The 20,974-nt window shown below is 38.7% G+C and overlaps 2 protein-coding genes across 6 annotated transcripts in view; one reads left to right on the forward strand and one right to left on the reverse strand.

The window, feature by feature from the left end:
* Window positions 1–1,976: 1,976 nt before the first annotated feature.
* TRAPPC2 (trafficking protein particle complex 2) lies at window positions 1,977–7,846 on the reverse strand. Of its 3 annotated transcripts, none has more exons than XM_038142066.1 (5): window positions 7,784–7,846; window positions 6,838–6,948; window positions 5,056–5,200; window positions 4,222–4,307; window positions 1,977–3,365 (listed from the first exon to the last, which is right to left on the reverse strand). In XM_038142066.1, exons 2-5 carry the CDS (start codon window positions 6,928–6,930, stop codon window positions 3,267–3,269), a joined length of 423 nt encoding a protein of 140 aa, XP_037997994.1. In that variant the 5' UTR covers window positions 6,931–6,948; window positions 7,784–7,846; the 3' UTR covers window positions 1,977–3,266. The 3 variants fall into 3 exon arrangements, with proteins under 3 accessions (XP_037997994.1, XP_037998015.1, XP_037998004.1); XM_038142087.1 differs by lacking the exon at window positions 7,784–7,846 and adding an exon at window positions 7,429–7,740; XM_038142076.1 differs by lacking the exon at window positions 7,784–7,846 and adding an exon at window positions 7,051–7,288.
* OFD1 (OFD1 centriole and centriolar satellite protein) overlaps window positions 7,846–20,974 on the forward strand; it is a 31,318-nt gene continuing 18,189 nt past the window's right edge. For all 3 annotated transcript variants that reach the window (XM_038141742.1, XM_038141753.1, XM_038141758.1), the window contains exons 1-10: window positions 7,846–8,185; window positions 10,004–10,204; window positions 10,980–11,048; window positions 11,134–11,161; window positions 11,932–12,039; window positions 12,782–12,918; window positions 14,949–15,122; window positions 17,052–17,158; window positions 18,047–18,166; window positions 20,482–20,555. In XM_038141742.1, the coding sequence (XP_037997670.1) occupies window positions 8,090–8,185; window positions 10,004–10,204; window positions 10,980–11,048; window positions 11,134–11,161; window positions 11,932–12,039; window positions 12,782–12,918; window positions 14,949–15,122; window positions 17,052–17,158; window positions 18,047–18,166; window positions 20,482–20,555 (1,114 nt within the window). In that variant the 5' untranslated portion in view covers window positions 7,846–8,089. The remainder of the gene's footprint in view (window positions 8,186–10,003; window positions 10,205–10,979; window positions 11,049–11,133; window positions 11,162–11,931; window positions 12,040–12,781; window positions 12,919–14,948; window positions 15,123–17,051; window positions 17,159–18,046; window positions 18,167–20,481; window positions 20,556–20,974) is intronic.

Consider the following 20,974-nt stretch of genomic DNA (forward strand, 5'->3'; position numbering starts at 1 on the left):
AGGATGAGAACCACTGTGGTCTTTCTTCTGTGCAGGCATCTGTGTTTTCCCATCTGTCCAGTTTCCATTTCACATCATGGTCACCAAGCCTCCATCTCAGAAATAGGTTTAATAAAGTTAAAACATAATCCCATAGAAGTGTATTACTTGTGCACTGGGAGCTGCTCTACCACAACTGTACACTCATCACAAACGTGGCCAGTAAAGATAAACAGGTGTGTACATGCTTAGTAACTAAGACAGGATAGGAATTAGGCTTAGGTCAGGAATTGGTCTCAGAGAGAGAAACTACTGGGTGCCTACAGAATCAAAAATCTTTTGACAAGCACTTATAGGTGACAGGTATAAAATCATAATGCTTAACAATAAACATTAATTTCTGCACTTTGTAAAAGCTAGGTTTCATTCCACATGGATGTAAGGTAGGCATTTGTGGCTTATGTTTCAATTCACTGATTTGTTTTAAGAGCTAACACACCTCAAATATTACAGGGTCCAGTTAGCAGTACGTGGTGCTCTGTAGATTGACAGAGCATACTGTGTAGCAGGTATGCAAAGTTCCAGTGTCCTTTTAAATGAGGAAAAAAAACTGTTGTGGCAAGTTGGTGGGACTGCTGAAAGCTGTGCTTGTTAAAGAGCAGAATGGGAAGGGGCAGAAGAAGCTTCATGGGACAGCTGACAGCTCATGTCACAACAAACTGTATCAATGTTTACATAAGCTGCTTTAACAGCTGCTCCATACCTCAAATGGATCTTACTTTAAGTCACCTGACAGGTTACCTAAACAGTAATAGAATCTTGTAGAAAGTGGAGTCTGAGTTGCATTTCCAGCCCAGATTTACTAAGGTTGATTCATGTTAGCTTGTGCTAATGTTCTCATCTCCTTATGCTTGATTTTTGAATGACGTAGGGTAATTCTTGTCCCTTTAACTCAAAAGCTTTTTATTGCCTTTATTCCATAATGAAGATTATCTCTGTTTTCTTCTACTGCAACAGACTTTATTTTGAATTCTTCCTCTTAAGCCCCTGAGAGGGTAGGTACATAATCCTTGCAAAGGAGGTGTCTTTTCACTGAGAATCTGCTCACTGAAGCATGCTGGAACTGCAGCCTTCAGGCCTAGAGCAGATTTGTGACTTTAGCTGACTACAAGATAATTTTCACCCATCACTTTGGCCAGTGGTCTTTCAGCTGACTGAGAAGAGCCACAAACTAAAGCATAAACAAATGTTTGTCCATGTACAGAGAACTTGGAGCTACCTTGCCAAGGCCTTCAGGCTTCTGTCACAAGACAGTGCTCCTGAACCACAAACTAGGTCAAAGGTGATGAGTTAAGACATAATTCTTCCATTCCTGTGGCCAGTAACAGTCTGTTTTCATAAAGCCTAGGTGGACCTGAGTCTGCATTTCTCACCTACAATTCCTATATTCAGAGGAAAGAGAGAAAGATGTAGGGGAGGCATAAGAACAGGCACCATTTGGCTAACTGCCTTCAGAAATCAGGCAAGAAAGAAAATGCTTTCATTTTACTTAATGTCCTACTGCAGCAGCAAATGCAATTATAAAAAATGTAGCTTCTAAAAGTGGTAGAAACTGTTAGCACTAATCCTTCACACTTGCGAAGCCTTTTCTTCCTGCTAAGTATATGATTATTTAATTAAAGCATTTCCTCAGTGACTCTTTAACTGTTAGTATTTTTCCAGGGGAGGAGGCAGAAAATAACTGCAGCTTAGAGGCTCCTTATCACATGATCAAGAATGCTTTACTTCAAGTGTGTTTGTTATTTCCATGTATACAGAAAAAAAAAAAATTGATTTATATAAAATTACATGACATTATCAAAGTGCTGCGCAATGCAGTTTATATGCAAAAACATTGCAAAGAGGTATTCCCATCTTCACTGGCCACCCCAGCAGGTACTGTTACTGTGGTTATCTAGTTTTCTTCTAAGTCATTTCAAGTATACTCAACAAGCATCCATACTACAACATTTCATGTTTTATTAAAGGTAAATATGTTCTTTTTTCTCATGGAACATTTTACAGTGACAGCTTAGCAGTAAGTGCAGAAATAATGACTGACTATACACTTACAGCACATACAGATGTGGTCCCCTTAATTATACAGACTATGCAAAATACTTCTCAGAATAGCATGCCACTTCCTTTGGAAATTACTTTTCAGACATTGAAAAAAAAAAAGTACAAGATCGTTTATACAGATTTGCTGCAAAAATAAACAGAAAACTTAAGATTGTAAACCCAAGCAAAGTATTAGGAACATAAATGCCAAATGATCTGTTTAAAAATTACTGGTTTGGAATGGTAAGTTTTGCAAAATGCTTCCTAAAACATTTCACAATGGAACAGAAGCCAGACAGGCCAAATAATGCCTTTCTGAAACCTCAACAAATATTGTTTCATGGTGCAAAGATCCTCCTCTAAATTTATTTACAAAAAGAAAGTTTCAGCAGTTGAAGAAATAATGGGAAAAAACAGTGGGTTTCAACATGTAAACTGAGTTTGGGGTTTTTTCATGTGTGAATTGGAATTAATGTCAGGGCCCGTCTGGCTCTTCTGGTCTATTTCATTCATTGATGCAACACTGCAGCTAAATGTGTACTGCACTGAATACGTGAAAAATTTGAAATTAGACACTTTTAAACTAGGGGTTTTCCTCAAAATTTCTTGATGTACTGGAGACAGCTTTTCTGATTTTTCCATTTTTTATTGAGCACTTTATATACATACAACTACACATCAATAAATAGAGGCTTGATTTACTACCACAGAGTGTGATCTTAGTCTGGTTAGTCTGCAGAGTGAGCTCTCTACTGAAGGACTACAACCAGGAAAATTTCTAATAAAATTAAGCATTTAGGCCAAACAGTCAAGAGTTCCTCTTGCTCATATTAAACCAGGTGACTGGTGACATCTCTTGCATTTAGGTCTGATTTCTTCCCACTCTGTGTCAGAGGCTTACATTTTGCATATGCATTAACACATAATGTCTTAATTTCTTCTTTTGTACCTCTGCAGCCTCTGACAGTTTAAAACTTTGTTTTCATATCACATAAAAGGAAACTTCTTGAGCTAGACCTTTTTTTTTTAACCAGAGAAGCCTGGCTGTTCTTATCTAGATCAGCAAAAGAAAAAGCTGCTTCAGCATCCAATTAGTCAGTCTTCAGAAGATGAGTATAAAACATGCAGGGAACTAACCAGATGAAGTACAGTTCCAACAAAAGCACTCACTCAGGAGATTTATTTATTCAACTTAAAAGGTGCTTCTTCCCAAGGAACTGGACTTTCCTTTCAAAGGCAGTGGATCGAATAGGAGTATTGAGTTCATAAAATGGATTCATTGCAAACTGGGGAAAGAACAAATATCTGTCAGTAAGCACAATGCCCAGCCCTGGAAAATGTCACTTGAGGTGACATCTACTACTAGCTTTCAGCCTATTTAGTGCCACTAAGAGCAGAGACCTCCTAAACAGTCCTTGCTTTCAAGGCCCTTGCATTCTCCCCATACATGTGCAGAGCCATCCCATAGCACCAGCTCCTCAGAACAAACCCACCACACTGGTGGAAATTAGGATCATTTGACTGCCTGTGGGAGGCTGAGATGGTGGTGCTTCCCATGACTGTTTGCCATGACCCTGTCTAGTGGAAGCACCACCAGGATTTGGGAACAAGGGCTATGTGTTCCGAGAGCAAAGCTACCGGGCTCTGTAGAAGAGTCCTTTCATTATCATCATTAATGATACCATACTACCACAAAATGCTTCACAAGAAGTTGCCCCACAAGTTCTCTGTTGCCCAGAGAAGCTGTTGATGCCTCACCCCTGGAGATGTTCAAGGCCAGGATGGATGGGGCTTTGACCAATCTGGTCTAGTGGAAGGTGTCCCTGCCCATGGCAGGGAAGTTGCTGATGGTTTTTAAGGTCCCTTCCTACCCAAACCATTCTAATCTATTCTACAAAAAAAATCACTGGACTAAAGTGAAGAAGTCTAAAAGAGCAGAGTTTATAACAATTTCAAAAAACCTATTCTGTTTAATGGAAAATACAGCTGTTGTGTCACACATTACCAGCTCTGGCTGATGTGGACTGCGCAGGTGCTTATACAGGCCCCCAAGAGAAAACATGCTAATACAGCTGTGCCTGAGCACAAGCAGCAGAACACGCTTAAAGTAGTGCAGCAAGACCATAAAAAATGACTTCTTACCTTTATATACAACTCATATACATCAGTAAAGAAGTTCTTAATTCCATCTTCTTGCCTTACATCATGAAGCATTATAAATCTCATATGTATGGTAATTAAGGAGAATAAAACTTTTACAAAGAAAAGAGACATTATCCTGAGATAAGCATTTACACCTAATTCAACATAGACCTCAAATGTTTAGCTGCACACAACATAGCAGTGACTCATAGGAGGAAGCATTAAAAAAAGTAATTGAAGCAATGACATTTGGAAAGCACTACCTTTATATTTTAACATCCCCCTATTTGAAAATAATCACCTCTCTATCCAAGGTGTCTTTTTAAAACGATGCAATTCTGAACAAGGATGATGCTCCCAGCACCTCAGCCATGCACCCTGAAAGTTAAAATGTCATTCAGTGTTACTTGCTATGTGTAACAATTGTTTCTCAACAAACAGTTCTAGGACTCTCTGTACATAGTATCAAGCCTCAGCACTGCATTTTCACCACTGGAGTGACTGACACCAGGCATGTTCACTGCCCCTTCTCCTCCCCAGCACGGTCAAAGGGGTGGGAACAGAGAATTTTACAAGCTTGCTCAGAGCCTCTCATACCTCTTTACTCCATGTACCACATTTCATTATGCTATTTTGGCTCCTACAAAAGTAAAAATTCACCTTTCCAACTGTTCCCAGCTGCTGTCCCTCCCAATATGGTTCTTCCTGAAGCTGATGTAACAATAACAGCGAATAGCCACAGAAATCTGTTCCAAACTCACTTTATCTAACTTACCTCTTTCTGCGAAAAGGGTTTTCTTATATAAATATAAGGAAAGAGAATATGAAGGATATGTCCAGCTGTGACAAAAGCAGAAACAAACCACTCATTAAACTTGTCCACAGTCTTCAAATACATGTTGTTAGAAAGCCACATGTTCTCATCAACAAGGTCAAGAGCAGCATGGGCAATGAACTGGTTGAGATGGCGATGATCATCCTGGTGCATTCCCAGAAGACAGCAGATTAGTAACTCAGTGAAAGGAATGAAATATGAACAATCATCATTTGCTCCAGTTGCTACAGAACCAGTGTTCAAGTTACATAATGTTACATTTACCCTGCTTTTCTGTCACAAGTGCCATCCTGTACCTAAATGAAAGTAGCATACGTTTTCATGGTATTTGCTTTCAAGGGAGAAAAAAGGTCATAATAAAAAGATCATCCCAAAACCAGTCCTGAGAGCAACAAAATCAGTAAAGCCTGTATTACATCTCAGGAATGAACTCAAGCATGAATTCTTTTGTTTACTGATGGGCAAACTCCCACTGCTAACTTATTCCACAATATAGGCCCTCATATGTCTTTTTCTCTTCTTTACAGACATCTGTTTTTGTGATATTTACATAGCATACACAAAATGCAGCATTTTTTGGGCTACATTTCAGTCAAATTTGGCAGAAATTGACCCATAAGTTACAATGTGTAAAAGCTGGGGGACAGATGTGGAAAGCAGAAATGCAGAAGGCAAGTATGCTGATAAAATCATCTAAAGAGTCTGTTTTTCTCATGTTGTTTACCTAAAAACAGGATAGTTTTATTGGTTTTGGGGTCTTCTTTTTTTCTGCAACTAGTATTAAATATGTGCCTGCAGATGTAAACTGCATCTCTTCCTATAATAAACAAGAGATCACAGTGTTTGGCCTGTGTACTTTGCAGACAATCTAGAACACCAGAGGACATCTGCCAAGAAGAGATACAGGACAAAACCACACTGGAAGCTTTTGTTAGACTGGAAGAATAAGTAGTTTTGTACTGTTTCTCATAGTAACAGGATGCTGTTACTGCCACTCTCACCTCTCAGGTTTTCCCTGCAATCAGCTTTTACACATCCTTACACAAAGTCTAGTCTGAGTAGCCTTCTTTATGATCTATATGGGACATTAGTTCAAAATAAAGATGATGCCATGCAGTTCCAATCAGTGACAGCATATACTTCCATTTTTGGATACACTCTCAGATACATGCACTTTTATTCTGAAGTCTATTTTTTCTTTGATGTAATGCCACTTATAAGATTTGTTCTTTTCCCACTGGATACAATACTTATTGAGTAGCATTGCATTTAGCACATTTTCAAAGTCTTTATTTATCAATATAAGTTTGTAGCTTTCCTAACTTAAAAGCAAGTATGACTAATGAAGATGATTAAAAAATTAGGTATTTTATAGCATAAAGGACTGACTAGAGCTTTCAAATTTATGTTTCTTACTTTACCTTATTACTGTATATGTCTTAAAAGTAAGTGGCATTAAACAATGAACAGCTACTATAAAACCTCTGCACACTAAGAGAAATTACCAAAGCAAAACTAAGTTATTTATATTTTATAACATACAGCAGGGAATATATAAGGAAGTTGTTTTGTGAAAAAACTAGTATAATCTGGCAAAGATTTTTTAAGAGACTTGAGTTCTTGAGTTAAATCCAGACTTCTACTCCCTATGACAAAATTTCTGTTCAATAAACCCCAGAAAATAGTAGATACTTCTTTTAACAAAAATGCTGGTCATACTTCTAATACACTGTAAAATTATAAAAGGATCACAGGAGTGTCATGGGGGGAAAAAACCACACCTTTGACTCTACTTTTCCAGGAGGCAGAAATTCCATTTCAAATATGGGATTATCATGATGACCAACTATCACGAAGTAAAAACTTCCAGACATTCTTCAAAACAACGCTCCCTACAAGAAAAGACAAAAGCGCTGATGAGTCTACGTACAAACTCTTTAATCCATGTAGAAGAGCTCCTAAAAATCAGCCAGTGTGCTCCCATCCATATTTACTGGAGGCTAAAGAGAGATAAACATTTAGGTATGCACATCAAGAGGATGAAGCCGAGCTCTTCTTGGTGCAGCCACCCACCAGGATGAGAAACAGCGGGCAGAAACCGATGCCCGGGAAGTTCCACCTGGACACGAGGAAGACTGCTGTGCGTGTGACTGAGCACTGGAACAGCCTGTCCAGAAAGCCTGGAGTTACTCCAGAACCGTCTGGACACAATTCTGTGCCCTGTGCTCCAGGATGACCCTGTCAGAGCAGGCTGTGCCAGATACCTGCGTTCCTTCCCAACCTGACAGAATCTGCGGGAGCCGGAGAATATCCTTGGGAAGTGGACCTGGAAGTGAACCTAGGTACCTAAAACCGACTCCTGTCCTGCTCACCGATGATTTCCCCCCGGGAGCCCCCAGACACAGCGATCCCGGGCCATAACGCGCAGCACCCGCCTCCGAGGAGCCTCCTCGCCCGCCTCTCCCCGGGCCCTGCTCACAGGCAGCAGAAGGGGAAGGGCGGCGGGCGGCGGGCGCCTCCTCCCTGGCACACGGCGGCCGTGGGACAATCCCACGGCTCCATCCCCGGGCACTCCAGGGGTGCCCGGAAAGGCCGACCCGTCCCACCGCCCCCCGGCCTCCCCGGGGGAAGGCCCGGATTCCAGGGGGGCCCGCGGCACAGGGGGAGAGGGAGGCGGGCAGGGAGAAGGGGCCCAGCCCGCAGGGTCTGCCCGGGCCCGCCGCCTACCCTGCGCCGCGCCCCGTCCGCCGCCCGCCCGCGGCCGCCGGAACCGCCGCGCTGCGCCCGCCCCATCCGGCGCCGCCGTGACGCCTCAGCGGCCGCCGCCGCCGCGCCCGCAGCCCAGAGCGGCCCTGCCCTGCCCGGCCCCGCGCCCGGCCCCGCCGCCCTGCCGTGGGTAGCGGGAGGCTGCCCCGGGAAAGCCCGAGCGGGCCGAGGGGAGGCGGGGGCGGCGAGAGCGCTCGGCGTCTCGCTGGCCGTAGGTCGAGCCGCGAGTCAGCACTGCCCCTTTTTGTTTCGGTGTCGCAGGGCAGGATGGCATCGGTTGAAAAGGAGGCGCTGTCCCAAGAGGAACTCCGGAAAAGGCTGTATCAGACTTTTAAGAGCCGAGGCGTACTGGACACACTTAAGGTGTGCTTTGTTTTCAGCAGGTGCCGCCTGTGATCCTCCGTGCTGCTTTCACATAGAGAGCCCTAAAAGCCATGCCCAGTACAAGCGTCTCGCTCTCTCCATGGAGTACTATTTTTGCCACAACTTAATTATTATTTGGGGGGTGGGGTGTGTTGTGTTTGGGGATTTCCCCCCTATTATTTGCGAGGTTCTCCCTAAACAGAATGGTTGCTCGTTATGCCTTGGCCTCGGAGTGTTTTTCAGGAAGGTTAAAAAGCCTGCTTTAGGTCTTTGGAAATACCCAGACTTGAAAAAAGAAGTCAGGCAGGGGAGAGAACAATAAATTAGAATATAAAATAGGAAAGGATCTCTCAGGTTACAGGATGTGTTTGTTACCTATGATAACTAAGTATCTGATATGAATAATACTTCTGAAATATTACAATCCTGTTTTAAAACTATTTGAGCTGTTTTGTCCTTATCTGCTCGTTCAGGAGAATGTATAGGGAAAAAAAAATCAAGATCAGTATTTCAAAAATATCATTGATAATCCAATAGCTAGGAATTTCCTGTTCAGGACAATTTGTTTCTGTGTTACTGATTTCCATACCTATCTTGCAATGCTTGAACCATTTCTTGTTTGATTTAACTAATATTCTATCAGATTACTTCATGTTGAAGTTCATTTTTCTGCTTTGTTTAACTTGTCTGGAAGGTTATTTCTGCCTTCCTTTTCTGTCCTGGGGATAGGGATTTAGCCCTGTGCTTTCCACCTTCACTTTGCCACAAGATGTATAAGAGATTGCTGTTCTTCGTTGTTTTTGAGACAACATTACATCTGTTAAAGTTGGTTGAGACTGGACAAGTTCAGAAATTAATAAGGCAAACAGTTTTCTTCAGTTGTGTTTGAAAGTTGGACTCAATGATCCTTTCCAACTCAGAATGTTCTGTAGTTCTGTAATTTTGTTGTCAGCCTAATTTCTCTTGAAAACCATGCTAAAATACCAGGCTGGTCTGATGATCTGGCTTTGTTAATTTTTGGTAATTATTTTGTTGCATTTTGGTAATACACTGCCTCTTTATTCAGTTATGTCACTGTTGCATACCTGTTTTTGAAAGCTTAAAACACTATTTGTGCCATGATTTTTCCTCTAAACAATTTGTGTAAACAATTTGAATAACTGTATAATGAAAATAATTCCTTCTTCCTTTCATGGAGGAGAGATCTTCTGATTTTAGGTTACTTTTTTCCCTCTATTGTAACTCACAGAATGCAAATAAATAATTCTAAAATGACATTTAGTTATTATTAGTGCCTGTAGGTCTCTTTGGTTAGTATTCTTTTGCTTCCCTACAAAGTAATTGATATTAAAGACATTGAATTTTTTTGTTTATTTTGCCATCTACTTTTATGGTGGCATGAGCACCTTCTTGATACGAGACTCAAAAGAGGACCAGTGAGGGTTCCAAGAACACCTGAGGTGGAGGCCACATCAGGAAAGCTTTATTTAAGCCAAAGGGAAGGAAAACAGGAAAGCAGTGATCTGAAAATGATGGTAGAAGAGTAGTGTTTATGTGAGCTCTTGACTTGGCACTTCTTTGTAGTCCTACGTTTGATACATTTTGAGGGAAAGTCAGAGTTCATTGTATTCACCATTAGAAGGTTTTGAAGAAGGGCAGGGTGTTCATAGTGCACTTCCAGATTTTGCTAAAATTAGTCTGCCCTGTTCTGTTTGTAAGTTGTATAAGTAAAATGAGGCTCCCTGTGGATTTTGAAAAACTAAAACTCTCATTGAATCACACGTAACTGATAATACAGTGGGTTTTTTTCTGTATTAGACACACCTCCGAAACCAGCTTGTCCATGAACTAATGCACCCAATTTTGAGTGGAGAGCTTCAGCCACAGATGGTTCCAAGTGAAGACAGTTCCCTTTTGATCACTGCTTCCAACAGTTTGGTGGCAGATCATCTAGAGAGATGTGGCTACGAGTATTCACTTTCTGTTTTCTTTCCAGAGAGTGGATTAGAGAAGAAGAAGGTAAGCTCAATATTTTGCCTATTCCACGATGTCTAAGAGCTTTGTTCTCTGGAGGTTGCCATATTCTAACAATTGAAAAGATCATTTTTTGTGACAGGAAGTACAAACATAATTACAGCTTCTGATCATCTCCACAAAACATTCTGTCATTCGGGGTAATTTTCATGAATACTTAAAACTGGCAATAAGCTAGTGATGCTGTTCTGGAAGGGTGCAGCCACAATCTGGCTGTGTGGCAGAGCCCTTGGGAACTGAACCTGATAAAAGTTTGTTTGGCCCTTCAATTCCCTGAAAATGTGGTTCCTGGTTAGTTCAAGCTGTTCTAACTACAAAACATGGCTGAAAAGGGCAGTTCTTGTCTTCCCATTGCTTCTCTATAAGTGTGTGATAGGGTGAAGTTGTTTCTAACTGACAATTAGTTTTTTGACCTGGTGAGTAGTTAACCATCATTTGGGTTAGTGAGCTCATTTGATTTAGATGATAAATCAAGAAAACAGACAAGGAAAGTAGCAAGCACGTGTTGTTGCTGAGGAGAGAGCAAAACTCTCTTTTCACAGCTTTAGCTGATGATGAAGCTACATCCTGGCTGCTGAATGTCTGAAGTAGTGAAGATAAGTAAATGTAGAACAGCAGGCCGCTGAAAATTATTTTACGGGGAGTAAATAGATTTTTCACAAATTGAAAACATTTACAACTGTGAAATAGTGCCATTTGCATACTTGAAATTATTTTAAATTTGTTAACCTTTTCCAACTGATCTTTCTTTTCCCCACAGCTGTGGACTGTGCAAGATCTTCTTCAATTAATGAGGATCAATCCAGAATCCAGTCTTTACAAATCACTGGTAAAGTTATTTTGATTTTGAAAATAAGCTTAAATTACAGTGGTGATGAAGATAGACTGGCTAAAACTTCTTTTCTTTCTTACAGACTTCAGGAACTCGGAAGAAAAATAAAGGTACAAAATGTTTGCATGCAATGCAGACAGGGATAATTGTGTTAGCTTCATTTTTATTAAGATGTGAGCAATAAAAAAGCAGATTTCTTAAATGTGTTGTTGGTATGGAGTAATTTGGATTCAGTTGGATTTTGAAACTTGCAGTACACCAGGATGATTAATGTTATATTTTAGGATTATCCAACTCATATTTGTGGATTAACTGTTGGCATTTACTTATAAATTAAATGACTTGTACATTAGAAATATGAGAAAAATCTGTAATCAGGTATTACATATAATGCTCTTTGGAGGCTTTTCATACTAACTTTGGAAAACTCAGGTTTTGGGTTGTCTTTATAACACTGTATTAGCTTGCAGAATATACTTCAAAAACGAGTTACAGATTAAATTGATTTTCCATTGTATTGTATAAGAACTAATTCTTTTATCTGCATAACAAAACCTAGCTATACTGTATAACCTAAAGGAGCTTGATCTTCAAAACCCCCTGTTGCCTAAAGGACTCATAATTAAGTACTAATAATCTTCACTCTCAACTGAACTTGGGAGTCAAGAGACATGGATGGGAGGAAAAGCTGCAAAAGGACAGCTTTTGCTGACTGAGATGGACTGGATTATGCTTATAACAAAACCATAATTGTTCATTAGTGTTGATTTTTACTGAAATACTTGTTCTTTCTGTAAATCAAATAGGTTTTCTTGAAAATTGCTCTGTTAATTACAAATCTGTTTGATTTACTAATTACTAAGCTATTGGATCTCGCCAGGTTTCCTTATGCAAATTTTAATTGGACTTACTGAACATCATCTGAACAGGGAAACTCACAACACAGAAACTCAGACAACCTCTGTGCCTCCTTACAGAGAGTCTCTTGGTAAGTGCAACCTGTGCAAACAAGTCTCCCCAGATATTTTCATACTGGTTTATGGTATGGCTTTTTAAATACTTAATGAATGGTGTTACTTTGTTACTTACTCAAATGCAACCTAAAGTTGCAATGAGTAAGGTCAGGTCTGTGGCTAGAACATGAAATTTCTAAATTTTCTTAACATAAGGCAAAGTCAGGATAGGATTTTTTAAAAATCACTCATGTGTTTCCCTGGGCATTTATCTAAGACCTATGACAAATGGACTGTAAATGTTATGTGCTGAAATGTGTTCTGGAGAACAGACTTGTAAATGTGTGCCCTCTGTGACCAAGTTAGGCATAGATTGGGAGTTCTTGAATGTATAATATGCATGCTATTATTAATATATTAATACAAAAAAAGCTAAAGGTTGCATAATTAATATATTAATACAAAAAAGCTACAAGTTGCATACAAAAGGAAATTCTTGTCCACCCATGGTAAAAGAGGATGAATGACTATGTAATACCACAAATAGTGCCTAAACAGCCAAGTACCTCCTCCTTGGTATATGTTGTGTTCATATATATATATGTAAAGCAGATAAATGGCATTTCTGTGCTGCCTCTGCTTTTGGGCAGAGTCTTTCTAGGATAGTGCTGCTTGAATACGCCGAGGAGTGTCCTGCAGAGTGAGGTTCCTGCAGTCTTGGTAAGGTAACTGCAGCAAATGTTTTTAAATTATGATGGATGTGTTGCTTTTTTATAGCTGAGAAGCTTCAGCTGATTGATGAACAGTTTGCAGACTCCTATCCCCTGCATCAGAAATATGAATCTTTAGAAGTAAAACTTAATGAGTATAGAAAAGAAATAGAGAAGCAGCTTCAAGAAGAAATGCATCAAAAGGTATAACTCTGGTTTATGAATTGGAGGGAGACATTAATTTTGACTTTACACATTGTAAACTTTTCAAATAAGGCAAATTGAAAAAAATCAAATACTTAGTAACAACAAGCATAGAAGGCTAAATTAATCCAATATCTGTTGTTACTTTGATGATATAACATGTATATTTGTCATCCCCCTTTTTTGTTAAACGTGCACAGAATGTTCAGCTTTGTATTCTGATGTTAATTTGTAACATAACATTTACTTACTCTGGTTGTCTTAATTTGGTAAATTTTATCTGCTATTTGATTATTTTGTTTTATGGAGAAATGTTTATACCACAATTTTAATTTTCCTTCCCAGATAAGAGTTTGATGCTTGAATTTCAGTATGGTGCATAGCAACTGAGAGGTGTGAATTGCTGTTGTGCAGCTTGACAGATAATTAATTTTTAATACTGATGAGAATTTGCATTCTATTTCAAAACATTGCAGAGAAGCACTGAAGTCATAAGACAGTGTTATGAATAATTTCTAGCTTATTTTCTTCCTATATTTGAAGACAGCTCTTTTAGAGAATTTTCCTTCATTTTGGAAATCAGATTAAAATTTTGTCACATAATCCTTTGATAATCCTTCTGTCTGAAAAAATGGAGCAGAGGGAATATACTGCATTTTATTTAAATACATCTTTCTTTCCATAAATTTTGGTCAAGATCATCTGTTTGTTTAGGTAGGAAAAAGTAAATCAACTGTATTTCATTTCAATACATTTTTCATTAATTTCTGTCATGATCAATCATTCATTGGGATATAAAGATGATAATCTGGTAATCAGAATTCTTCCACACACTTTTAAAGGCACTCAGTGTAGTCGTCATTTATTTAGCCAGACAAGTAGAAACAGGGAGAGTTAAACCTCTCTTTTACCTTCATTCTTCATTTAGTCTTTGTTCCTCAGCTGGCTCTGTCTTTTCTAGTATGTAAAACAAGTTAATTGGTGTGTTGTTAAGTTTGTATCAGTTTAAGCAAACCAGTTGTAACAAAGGAGATGGGAATCTCTTCTACATTCAATTAGCTTGACATTAATTCCTTAACAACATGATGGGAATTACTGTAGGACATTTCTAATCACATTTCTGTATATACAATTGATTCTGTATTGTCTCAGTGTTTCTTTAATTTTTCACAAAATTTGTGCCCACACACCTGAGTTGCTTGATCATTCCTGCTGTGCCTTTTCCACTCTATTCCTTTCTCACTATTTTTCTGTCATTCTCTTTTGATTATTTTGCTCAGTTTTTCTTCACATTTTTTGTCTTGTATGCTTGCTTTCAATTTTTTTTCCAAATTTATATTGTAATACTTTTTAATCCCATTTGCTCTCACAAATATTGTCCTTCACACGCTGTAGGGAGTCATGTTCCCAATGATTCTTCTGTGCAGTTGCAAGATTTGTACTTTCCTGTTTGTGTGCATTTACTTTTTTTCAATTGTGCTTACAAGTCAGTGAATTCGGACTTCTCTTTTTGTAATCCTCTTTTAGAGGAAGTTACGTGTTCTGCATTTTTTTACATTTCTAGCACTTCTTTTGTGTCCAGGTAAATTACTGTGGTTTCTGAGCAATTCAGGGTGTGGGTCTGTTTTGACCATTTCTTGAATCACTAGTCAGAAGTGGTTCTTGGGAAAGGAGCAAGAATAAAGACAGAGTCGGAAGGGGAGTAAAAGGCTGTGGCCATTCCTTAATTCCAAGCAGAGTATCACTCCTGCAGTGCATTTTTCTTCATAGGCTTCTGTTCTGCTCTTGTCTAAAGCTGATAGTTTTGTGTAAGATCTGCTTTGGGCTGCCAGATAAACGCATGAAAACTATGTGAGATATGCAGATAGTATGTGCTGCTAAGATATTGCTATCATGGTAATTATTTATTATCAATTTATCATTTCCTAACACGAACTTCAAGGTGAAGTTTTGGATTGTCTTAGGAGGAATTGTCTTTTTTGATTTGAAGATGGCCCTACTTAACCCTCTCTTCCTCCTTTATGTAAAAGGTTCAACATTTTAAAGAAGTTGAAATAGCAAAGATTAAAATGGAGGAGAAAGTGCAGACCCAGAAAGAAATCTCTGAGCTGCGCCATGAGTTAGAGAAGACACATCAAGCAAAGTCTGAAGCCTTGATTTCTCGTGAAAAGAATGCTATTGAGAGGCTTCAAAAGCAGCAAGAGGTAAAGTTCCTAGTATTTTTTTCCTAATCTATTGCAAAATGATTCAGTGAGTTGGTTAGACTGTTCTTTTATCTTTGGGAGATTTACCTTCAGATCTTACTTGGCTGATTAGGGAAAACTTAGAATTCACATTTTTTCTTATAAATAGAGGAATGCACTTAGCAACTGCCAGAGTGAGGGTGGTTAAACATCTAAGTAGAGATGGCTGGAAAAGGAACAAGTCTGCAAGCTGGGATCTAAATGTAATAAATACTTTAAAATCTGTTTTAATGTTTTTGCTGAATTCAGATCACTGGGGTTTTTTTCCCACAGAAAGTCAAACATAGCTTTTAGTTACACTCTTAAGTTCTTTTAGCTGCTCAGAAGACTCTAACCTAAATGGAAGAAATAGCTCATATGGTGCAGATAGGCTGTTTCTGTTTGGTTTTGTATATTGAATGTTATGAATAACCTCCATCTTTACTGTAAGCTAGCATCTAATTTCATTTTTTTGGACACTTTTGTGTTGATGAGTTACTCCTCTGGGCTGTCAACTCTTGGTTTTTTGCCAGGGTAGTAACTGTTTCTACAGCACGCAATAATTTGTGTGTAGTTCTCAACTGCTTATCCTGATCTCAGTTACTTCTCAGTTTTTGAAAGAATAGTTTGTTTGCTCTTCTGTTGCCTGTTTGCCTTGCCACCTCCCTCCTATCTGCAGTAGACCTTCATATCCAAATAATAGTCATTCAGAAATGCTAACTGTATTTTTGCTTTGGTGTGGTGGCATTGTGGTTTGGTTTGTCTTGGTTTTTTTCCCTGAGAACATGTGGTATTGGTTAACAAAGCAGTTGTGCAGGTCTTTATATAAATTACTATAATATTAAACATTTTATCACCATGCCATGAATTTATTTCATGGTTATGTACTTTGAAGCTGACAAGAAAACATCTATGTTACGCTATCAGCCTTCTTCTGTGGGCATGAAATTAATTCAGTAATTAAAAAACCCCTACCAATGACTAGATCAATGTATCTGTCAAGTATTTTGTATAAATATTTGATTTCTCTTGTCAGCTTCTGCACTCACTGAGAACTTTGTTTCAGTTACCTGGGGATTCTTTTAACAGAGTTCAGGTATATTTACATTAAAGATGTCAAGTCATTTAACCCTTCACTATGATGACTTTAGGTCTAGGAAATGTGGATTGAGAAACTGTTCTATTTTTTGTACCAGGAGCAGCAGCTAAATCTGTCAGCACTGTCAAATGCACACGGCTTTCAAAGTTGATATAAGGGTCCATATGGCAAAACCACAATTTTCTTCTTGAACGTTTTTTTGGTTTTTTTTTTAGAGAAATAATGTCTTTTGTGCTTAAGGGCAAAAAAAGCCATTTTTATTAATATGAAGATATGTGGGGTTTGATGTTAATATGTTCATCACTTGGAGAATCCCTTTTACAATTTTTTATACGTTCTGTAAATTAAACTGCAAAAACTGAAAGGCTGTTGGTTTACTCAGTTTTAGTTTTAAGTCATGTTTTATCAGTGGGTTTTGGTATTTGTTTCTTCAAGTATGTTTTTGTGAAGAATATACAAAACTTATTTATTAAAAAAAGTCAAGTGTTTGAACATGTTTATTCTGCAATTTAAAAAAAAAAATTTCCTCTTTCTTGAGTTTTAATCAGTGCTATTTCTTAAAGGAAGGGTGTTTAGGGGTAGGCAGAAGTGACTCCATCTAAAATATTTTTACTCTGAGTGAAAAGTAGAAAGGGAATTTTAAAAAGACACTTAAAATTGATTCCAGATGTTATTTCATGTAATGACTATATAAATAGTATTTTTGGGAGTAAGATCAGTCAGTCTCTGAAGAAGATCCTTTAAAGTATGAGTGTGTTAGTAAATGAAGTTTTACAGTGAATTAAAACTAAGGATAATGTTTTGTGATTCAGATAGAAGCAAAGGAAGTGTATGCTCAGAGACAAAGTCTTTTGAAAGATATTGAAGCCGTACGGACCAGGGAGGCAGAACTGAAGCAAAGGATGGAGGCATTTGAAATGTAAGTTCCTGATGGATATGTACAATGCTAAATGATGCTTCTGCAAAACTCGCCTTAAGATGTTTCTGCTTCTGTGATGTTGAAATAGATTATATATCCCAGAGTTTTACATTTTGAGCAGTATTGTATACTGTCTCTATTAGCAGGGATACCCCATACAAAAATATGTTTCTGGTTTTTTTTCTATTCCACCTCATCCAACCACAACAGTTCAGCATTGCTTTGCAGGCAAGGAACCAGATGTTTACTTCAAGTGCTTAAATTAAAAAAAAACAAACCTCCAAACAGCGCAGTATGTAACCCTAACACTCATGAGATCTACACACGAATATTTTGCCTCATTAGTCCTATATTTTGGGGTTGATTTTTTTTTTTTTATTATTTGTCCTTAATAAGATCTGTTTTCTGTAGTGAAATTTTAAAAAAAAGTGACTAATCCATTTTTGGCCAAACTTTCAGTACTACTTAATGTTGTTACTTTGTCATCTGTTTTTCATAGCAAAATGAGTATCCTGCTAACAAAAACTTGGGGTTTTTTATCAACCCAGCAGAGGGTGCTGATAGAATAGCATGCTCAGCTATTCTAGCTATTCAACTCTTTCCTCTGAAGTGTGTTTAGTGTGGGAAACAGAGCCAGGGTTAACCCGGGATAGCTGCATAATTGATTGGTACTGAATTTTAAATAGGGCAATTTAGTTTTGTCACATCACCATGTTCTTAATGAGCTACAGTGACAGAGTCTGATGATGATTTCAAATTGCAACAGTATTCCAAACAAGCACATTGCCCTTTGATGTCTATAAATGTTATTGTGAAAAAGAAACAGAACCCCAGACAAAACTTTGACTTTATAACTGGTCATTGTCTGTATATTTCTGGATATTTCAGCACCCAGAAAGTTCAGGAGGAGAAAAATAAAGCTATAGAAGATGCACTTCGGCGTCGTGAGGTTGCTGTGAAGAACATGGAGGAGACATATGACCAAAAGCTGAAGACAGAACTCTTAAAGTAAATTTTTTTTTTGTCTCTAATACTACACCTAATACTTACTATGAAAACAGAATAATAAATTCTGTAGAATTTATTTTGAAAAACATAGCAAAGCAAGGACTTTGAAAATGTGCATTTATGTTTTTTAGTGTTCTTGAATCTTTTACATTACTGCTTCGCTATTTGCTAGTAAGGTCACTATAGAAAATAATTCTCTTTTGGTTATAGGTTATATTGTTGCTGTAGTTTAAATTCTGTGTCATTATCTGGAAAAGAGATCTGACATTAGCTTGTGTATTTAGAGAAGAGGATCTAAAGCAGTATTAGTTACTTCCTTTGACTACAGTTCAAAAAGTGAGCATTTTATGAATGCAGAGGAGGCATGAAGGGGAAATCGGCATTAAAGAGATGTTACAAGTTTCTTGGAAAAGGAGTGAGAGACATACTAGTCCCTTGTACAGACAGACTGGCTCTCACCTTTGCCCCTTTCCAGTTTTGAAACTGGGGATTGTGTGATACAGATCTCCCTCTTATTGGTTACCTTCTGTTTGAACCTGGTCCTAAGGAATTGGTAGTCACCTGTGACTTCTTTTGGGGTGTTGCAGTGGGTATATCCTAACTTTGCTATTGTACTTCCTTGTAGTACCTTGCTCACTTGAAGGGTTCCTCAGTACTTCAATGCAGACAAGAGCTCTTGGCTTGTCATGAACCTGTCTCGGGCAGTTAAAGCAAGCAAGTGATGAATTATTAGTTTTTATTGCAAGCCAGTGAGCAGTATTATCTGTGTTTTTAGGTCTTTAAGTTAAAGAGCACAGATGTTGATAGTAGGCTTTGGTAAAAATAATCCCTTGGTATTTGATAATTTTGTTAGAGACCAGTGAAATGCAATTAATTGACTCACCTTACAGTGAGTTACAAATAGTGGTTGCAAAGTCCTTTCAGTACATGAGGAGAAGCAAAGCATTTTAAGAATAAACTGCTGCTTTGCTTATTTTATCAACATACAAAATATTTTAAGGCATGCTGCAGGTGCTCAGAAAGACAAAATCAATGTCCTTTTGTCCCAAATCATTGATGAAAAGTATTGAAGAACTGCTGTTTCTTATACAGAAGTAGTGATGCTTGCTTTTTTATTTTTGCAGTAAACATTAAGTCCCATTTTTGGGAGAAGAATCTGAGTGGTCTGGACCATTTGTAGAAATGCAGGAGGATGGATTTGGCTATATCTGTAACCATTTATAATATGTCCCAGTCATGTAGAATGCTGAGCTTTCTTAGCTCCTGTAAATTCCAGTTCAATGGAATGGCACTGTTGGATAACTACTGGGCAGTGCTCAGTGTCTGGCTGGTGACTGGTGGTGTGCAGAGAATCCCTGGGGCCAGTTTTGGGGCCCTTATTGTCCAACACCTTCATCTGGATATGGGCACAGGGCATCCTGAGCTTTGAACGTGAGGCTTAATTAAGAGGAATCATTTCCACAGTGAATGACAGAGTTTCAGTTCAGGCAGATTTTGACAAGGTTGGGAATTGTGCCAGTGCAGATCTTAGAAGTTTTAACAAGGAGAATGGCAAAGCTCAGTGCTAGGGGCAGAATAGCCCTATGAGGTTGTATAAATGGGAAAAAGGAGTTTGAGGAGTTGAATTTCAGAAGAGGAGGTGGATGACTTACAGTGAATGCCAGGTTGATTATGAGCCAGCAGCACGCTCTGACAAATAAGGCAGAACAGTATGATGGGTAAGATTAGAAGCAGCATGGCCAGCCGACTCAGGGAACTTAGTGTCCCTTGAAAGGTACTGGGGAAAGCTATGCTGGGAATGCCATGCCCAGGTTTGGGCTCCCCAGTTCAATAAAGTAATGAAGAAACTGGAAAGGGCTTGGTAAAGTCTGCCAGGATAGTCCATTTGAGTTGGATTCTCAAATGTGACCTCTGAGTTCATATGACAGGGGCTGGAAGTTGCGGCTTGGGAGATTTAGCTTGGACATAAGAAAAAAATCTGGGAGAATAGTGCAGCATTAGTACAGATCATCCAGGGAGATGGTGAATATATGTCCTTTGAGGTTCTCAGGACTTGGCTAGGAAGAGCCACATCTGCCCTGCTGTACAGGTGGAAATAGTCTGGCTTTTTGAGGAGGTGGTTGAATGAGATGATTGGCAGGGCCCTTTCCAACCATTTTGGTGGTTCTGTGATAGTTATAGTATGGTTAATTATTATTTTGTTAATAAATAATTGTGCGATTATAGTTTAGTTTGGCAAAGAATGGAGTTAATACAAATGCCTGTGCATGTGTGCACACGCATTCTTTGGTGTACATAATCCTTTTTGTTTCTAGATACCAGCTTGAATTAAAAGAAGAACACATAGCCAGAACCAATAAAGTTAGTGAAGATGAGAAAAAAAATAAAGGTAACCATCTGTCTGAGATTGATAAAGTACCTGTTTATCTTTAGAGCTTTTACTGTCAAATGCCAAACCCCTTCTGTTCCTGAACAGTCCTGGTGGTCAGTGGTGTAAGGGACAGAAGAGCCATCAGAACAGGTGGCAGCTCAGCAACTGGTTGCTGTTCAGAATGCAGTGGGAATCATAAACTGCTGCTTTGCACAGAGGCTGCCAAGCATTCCTGGTTTTTCAGTGTCCCATTTCCTTTGGAAGTCCTGCTGGCTCATTCAGGCTTTAACTGAACTCTGGTACTGTACCCTGGCACAGTTGCCGGTTTCTGCTTCTGCTGTGCACAAAATGTTTAATTGGAGCTTGCGGAAGAGAGCAGAGCAGATAACAGGGTTAGACTTTAAAGTTAGGGAATTGTGAGAAATGATGTATCACAG

The sequence above is a fragment of the Motacilla alba genome, chromosome 1, assembly GCF_015832195.1.
Source record: "Motacilla alba alba isolate MOTALB_02 chromosome 1, Motacilla_alba_V1.0_pri, whole genome shotgun sequence".
NCBI lineage: Eukaryota > Metazoa > Chordata > Aves > Passeriformes > Motacillidae > Motacilla > Motacilla alba.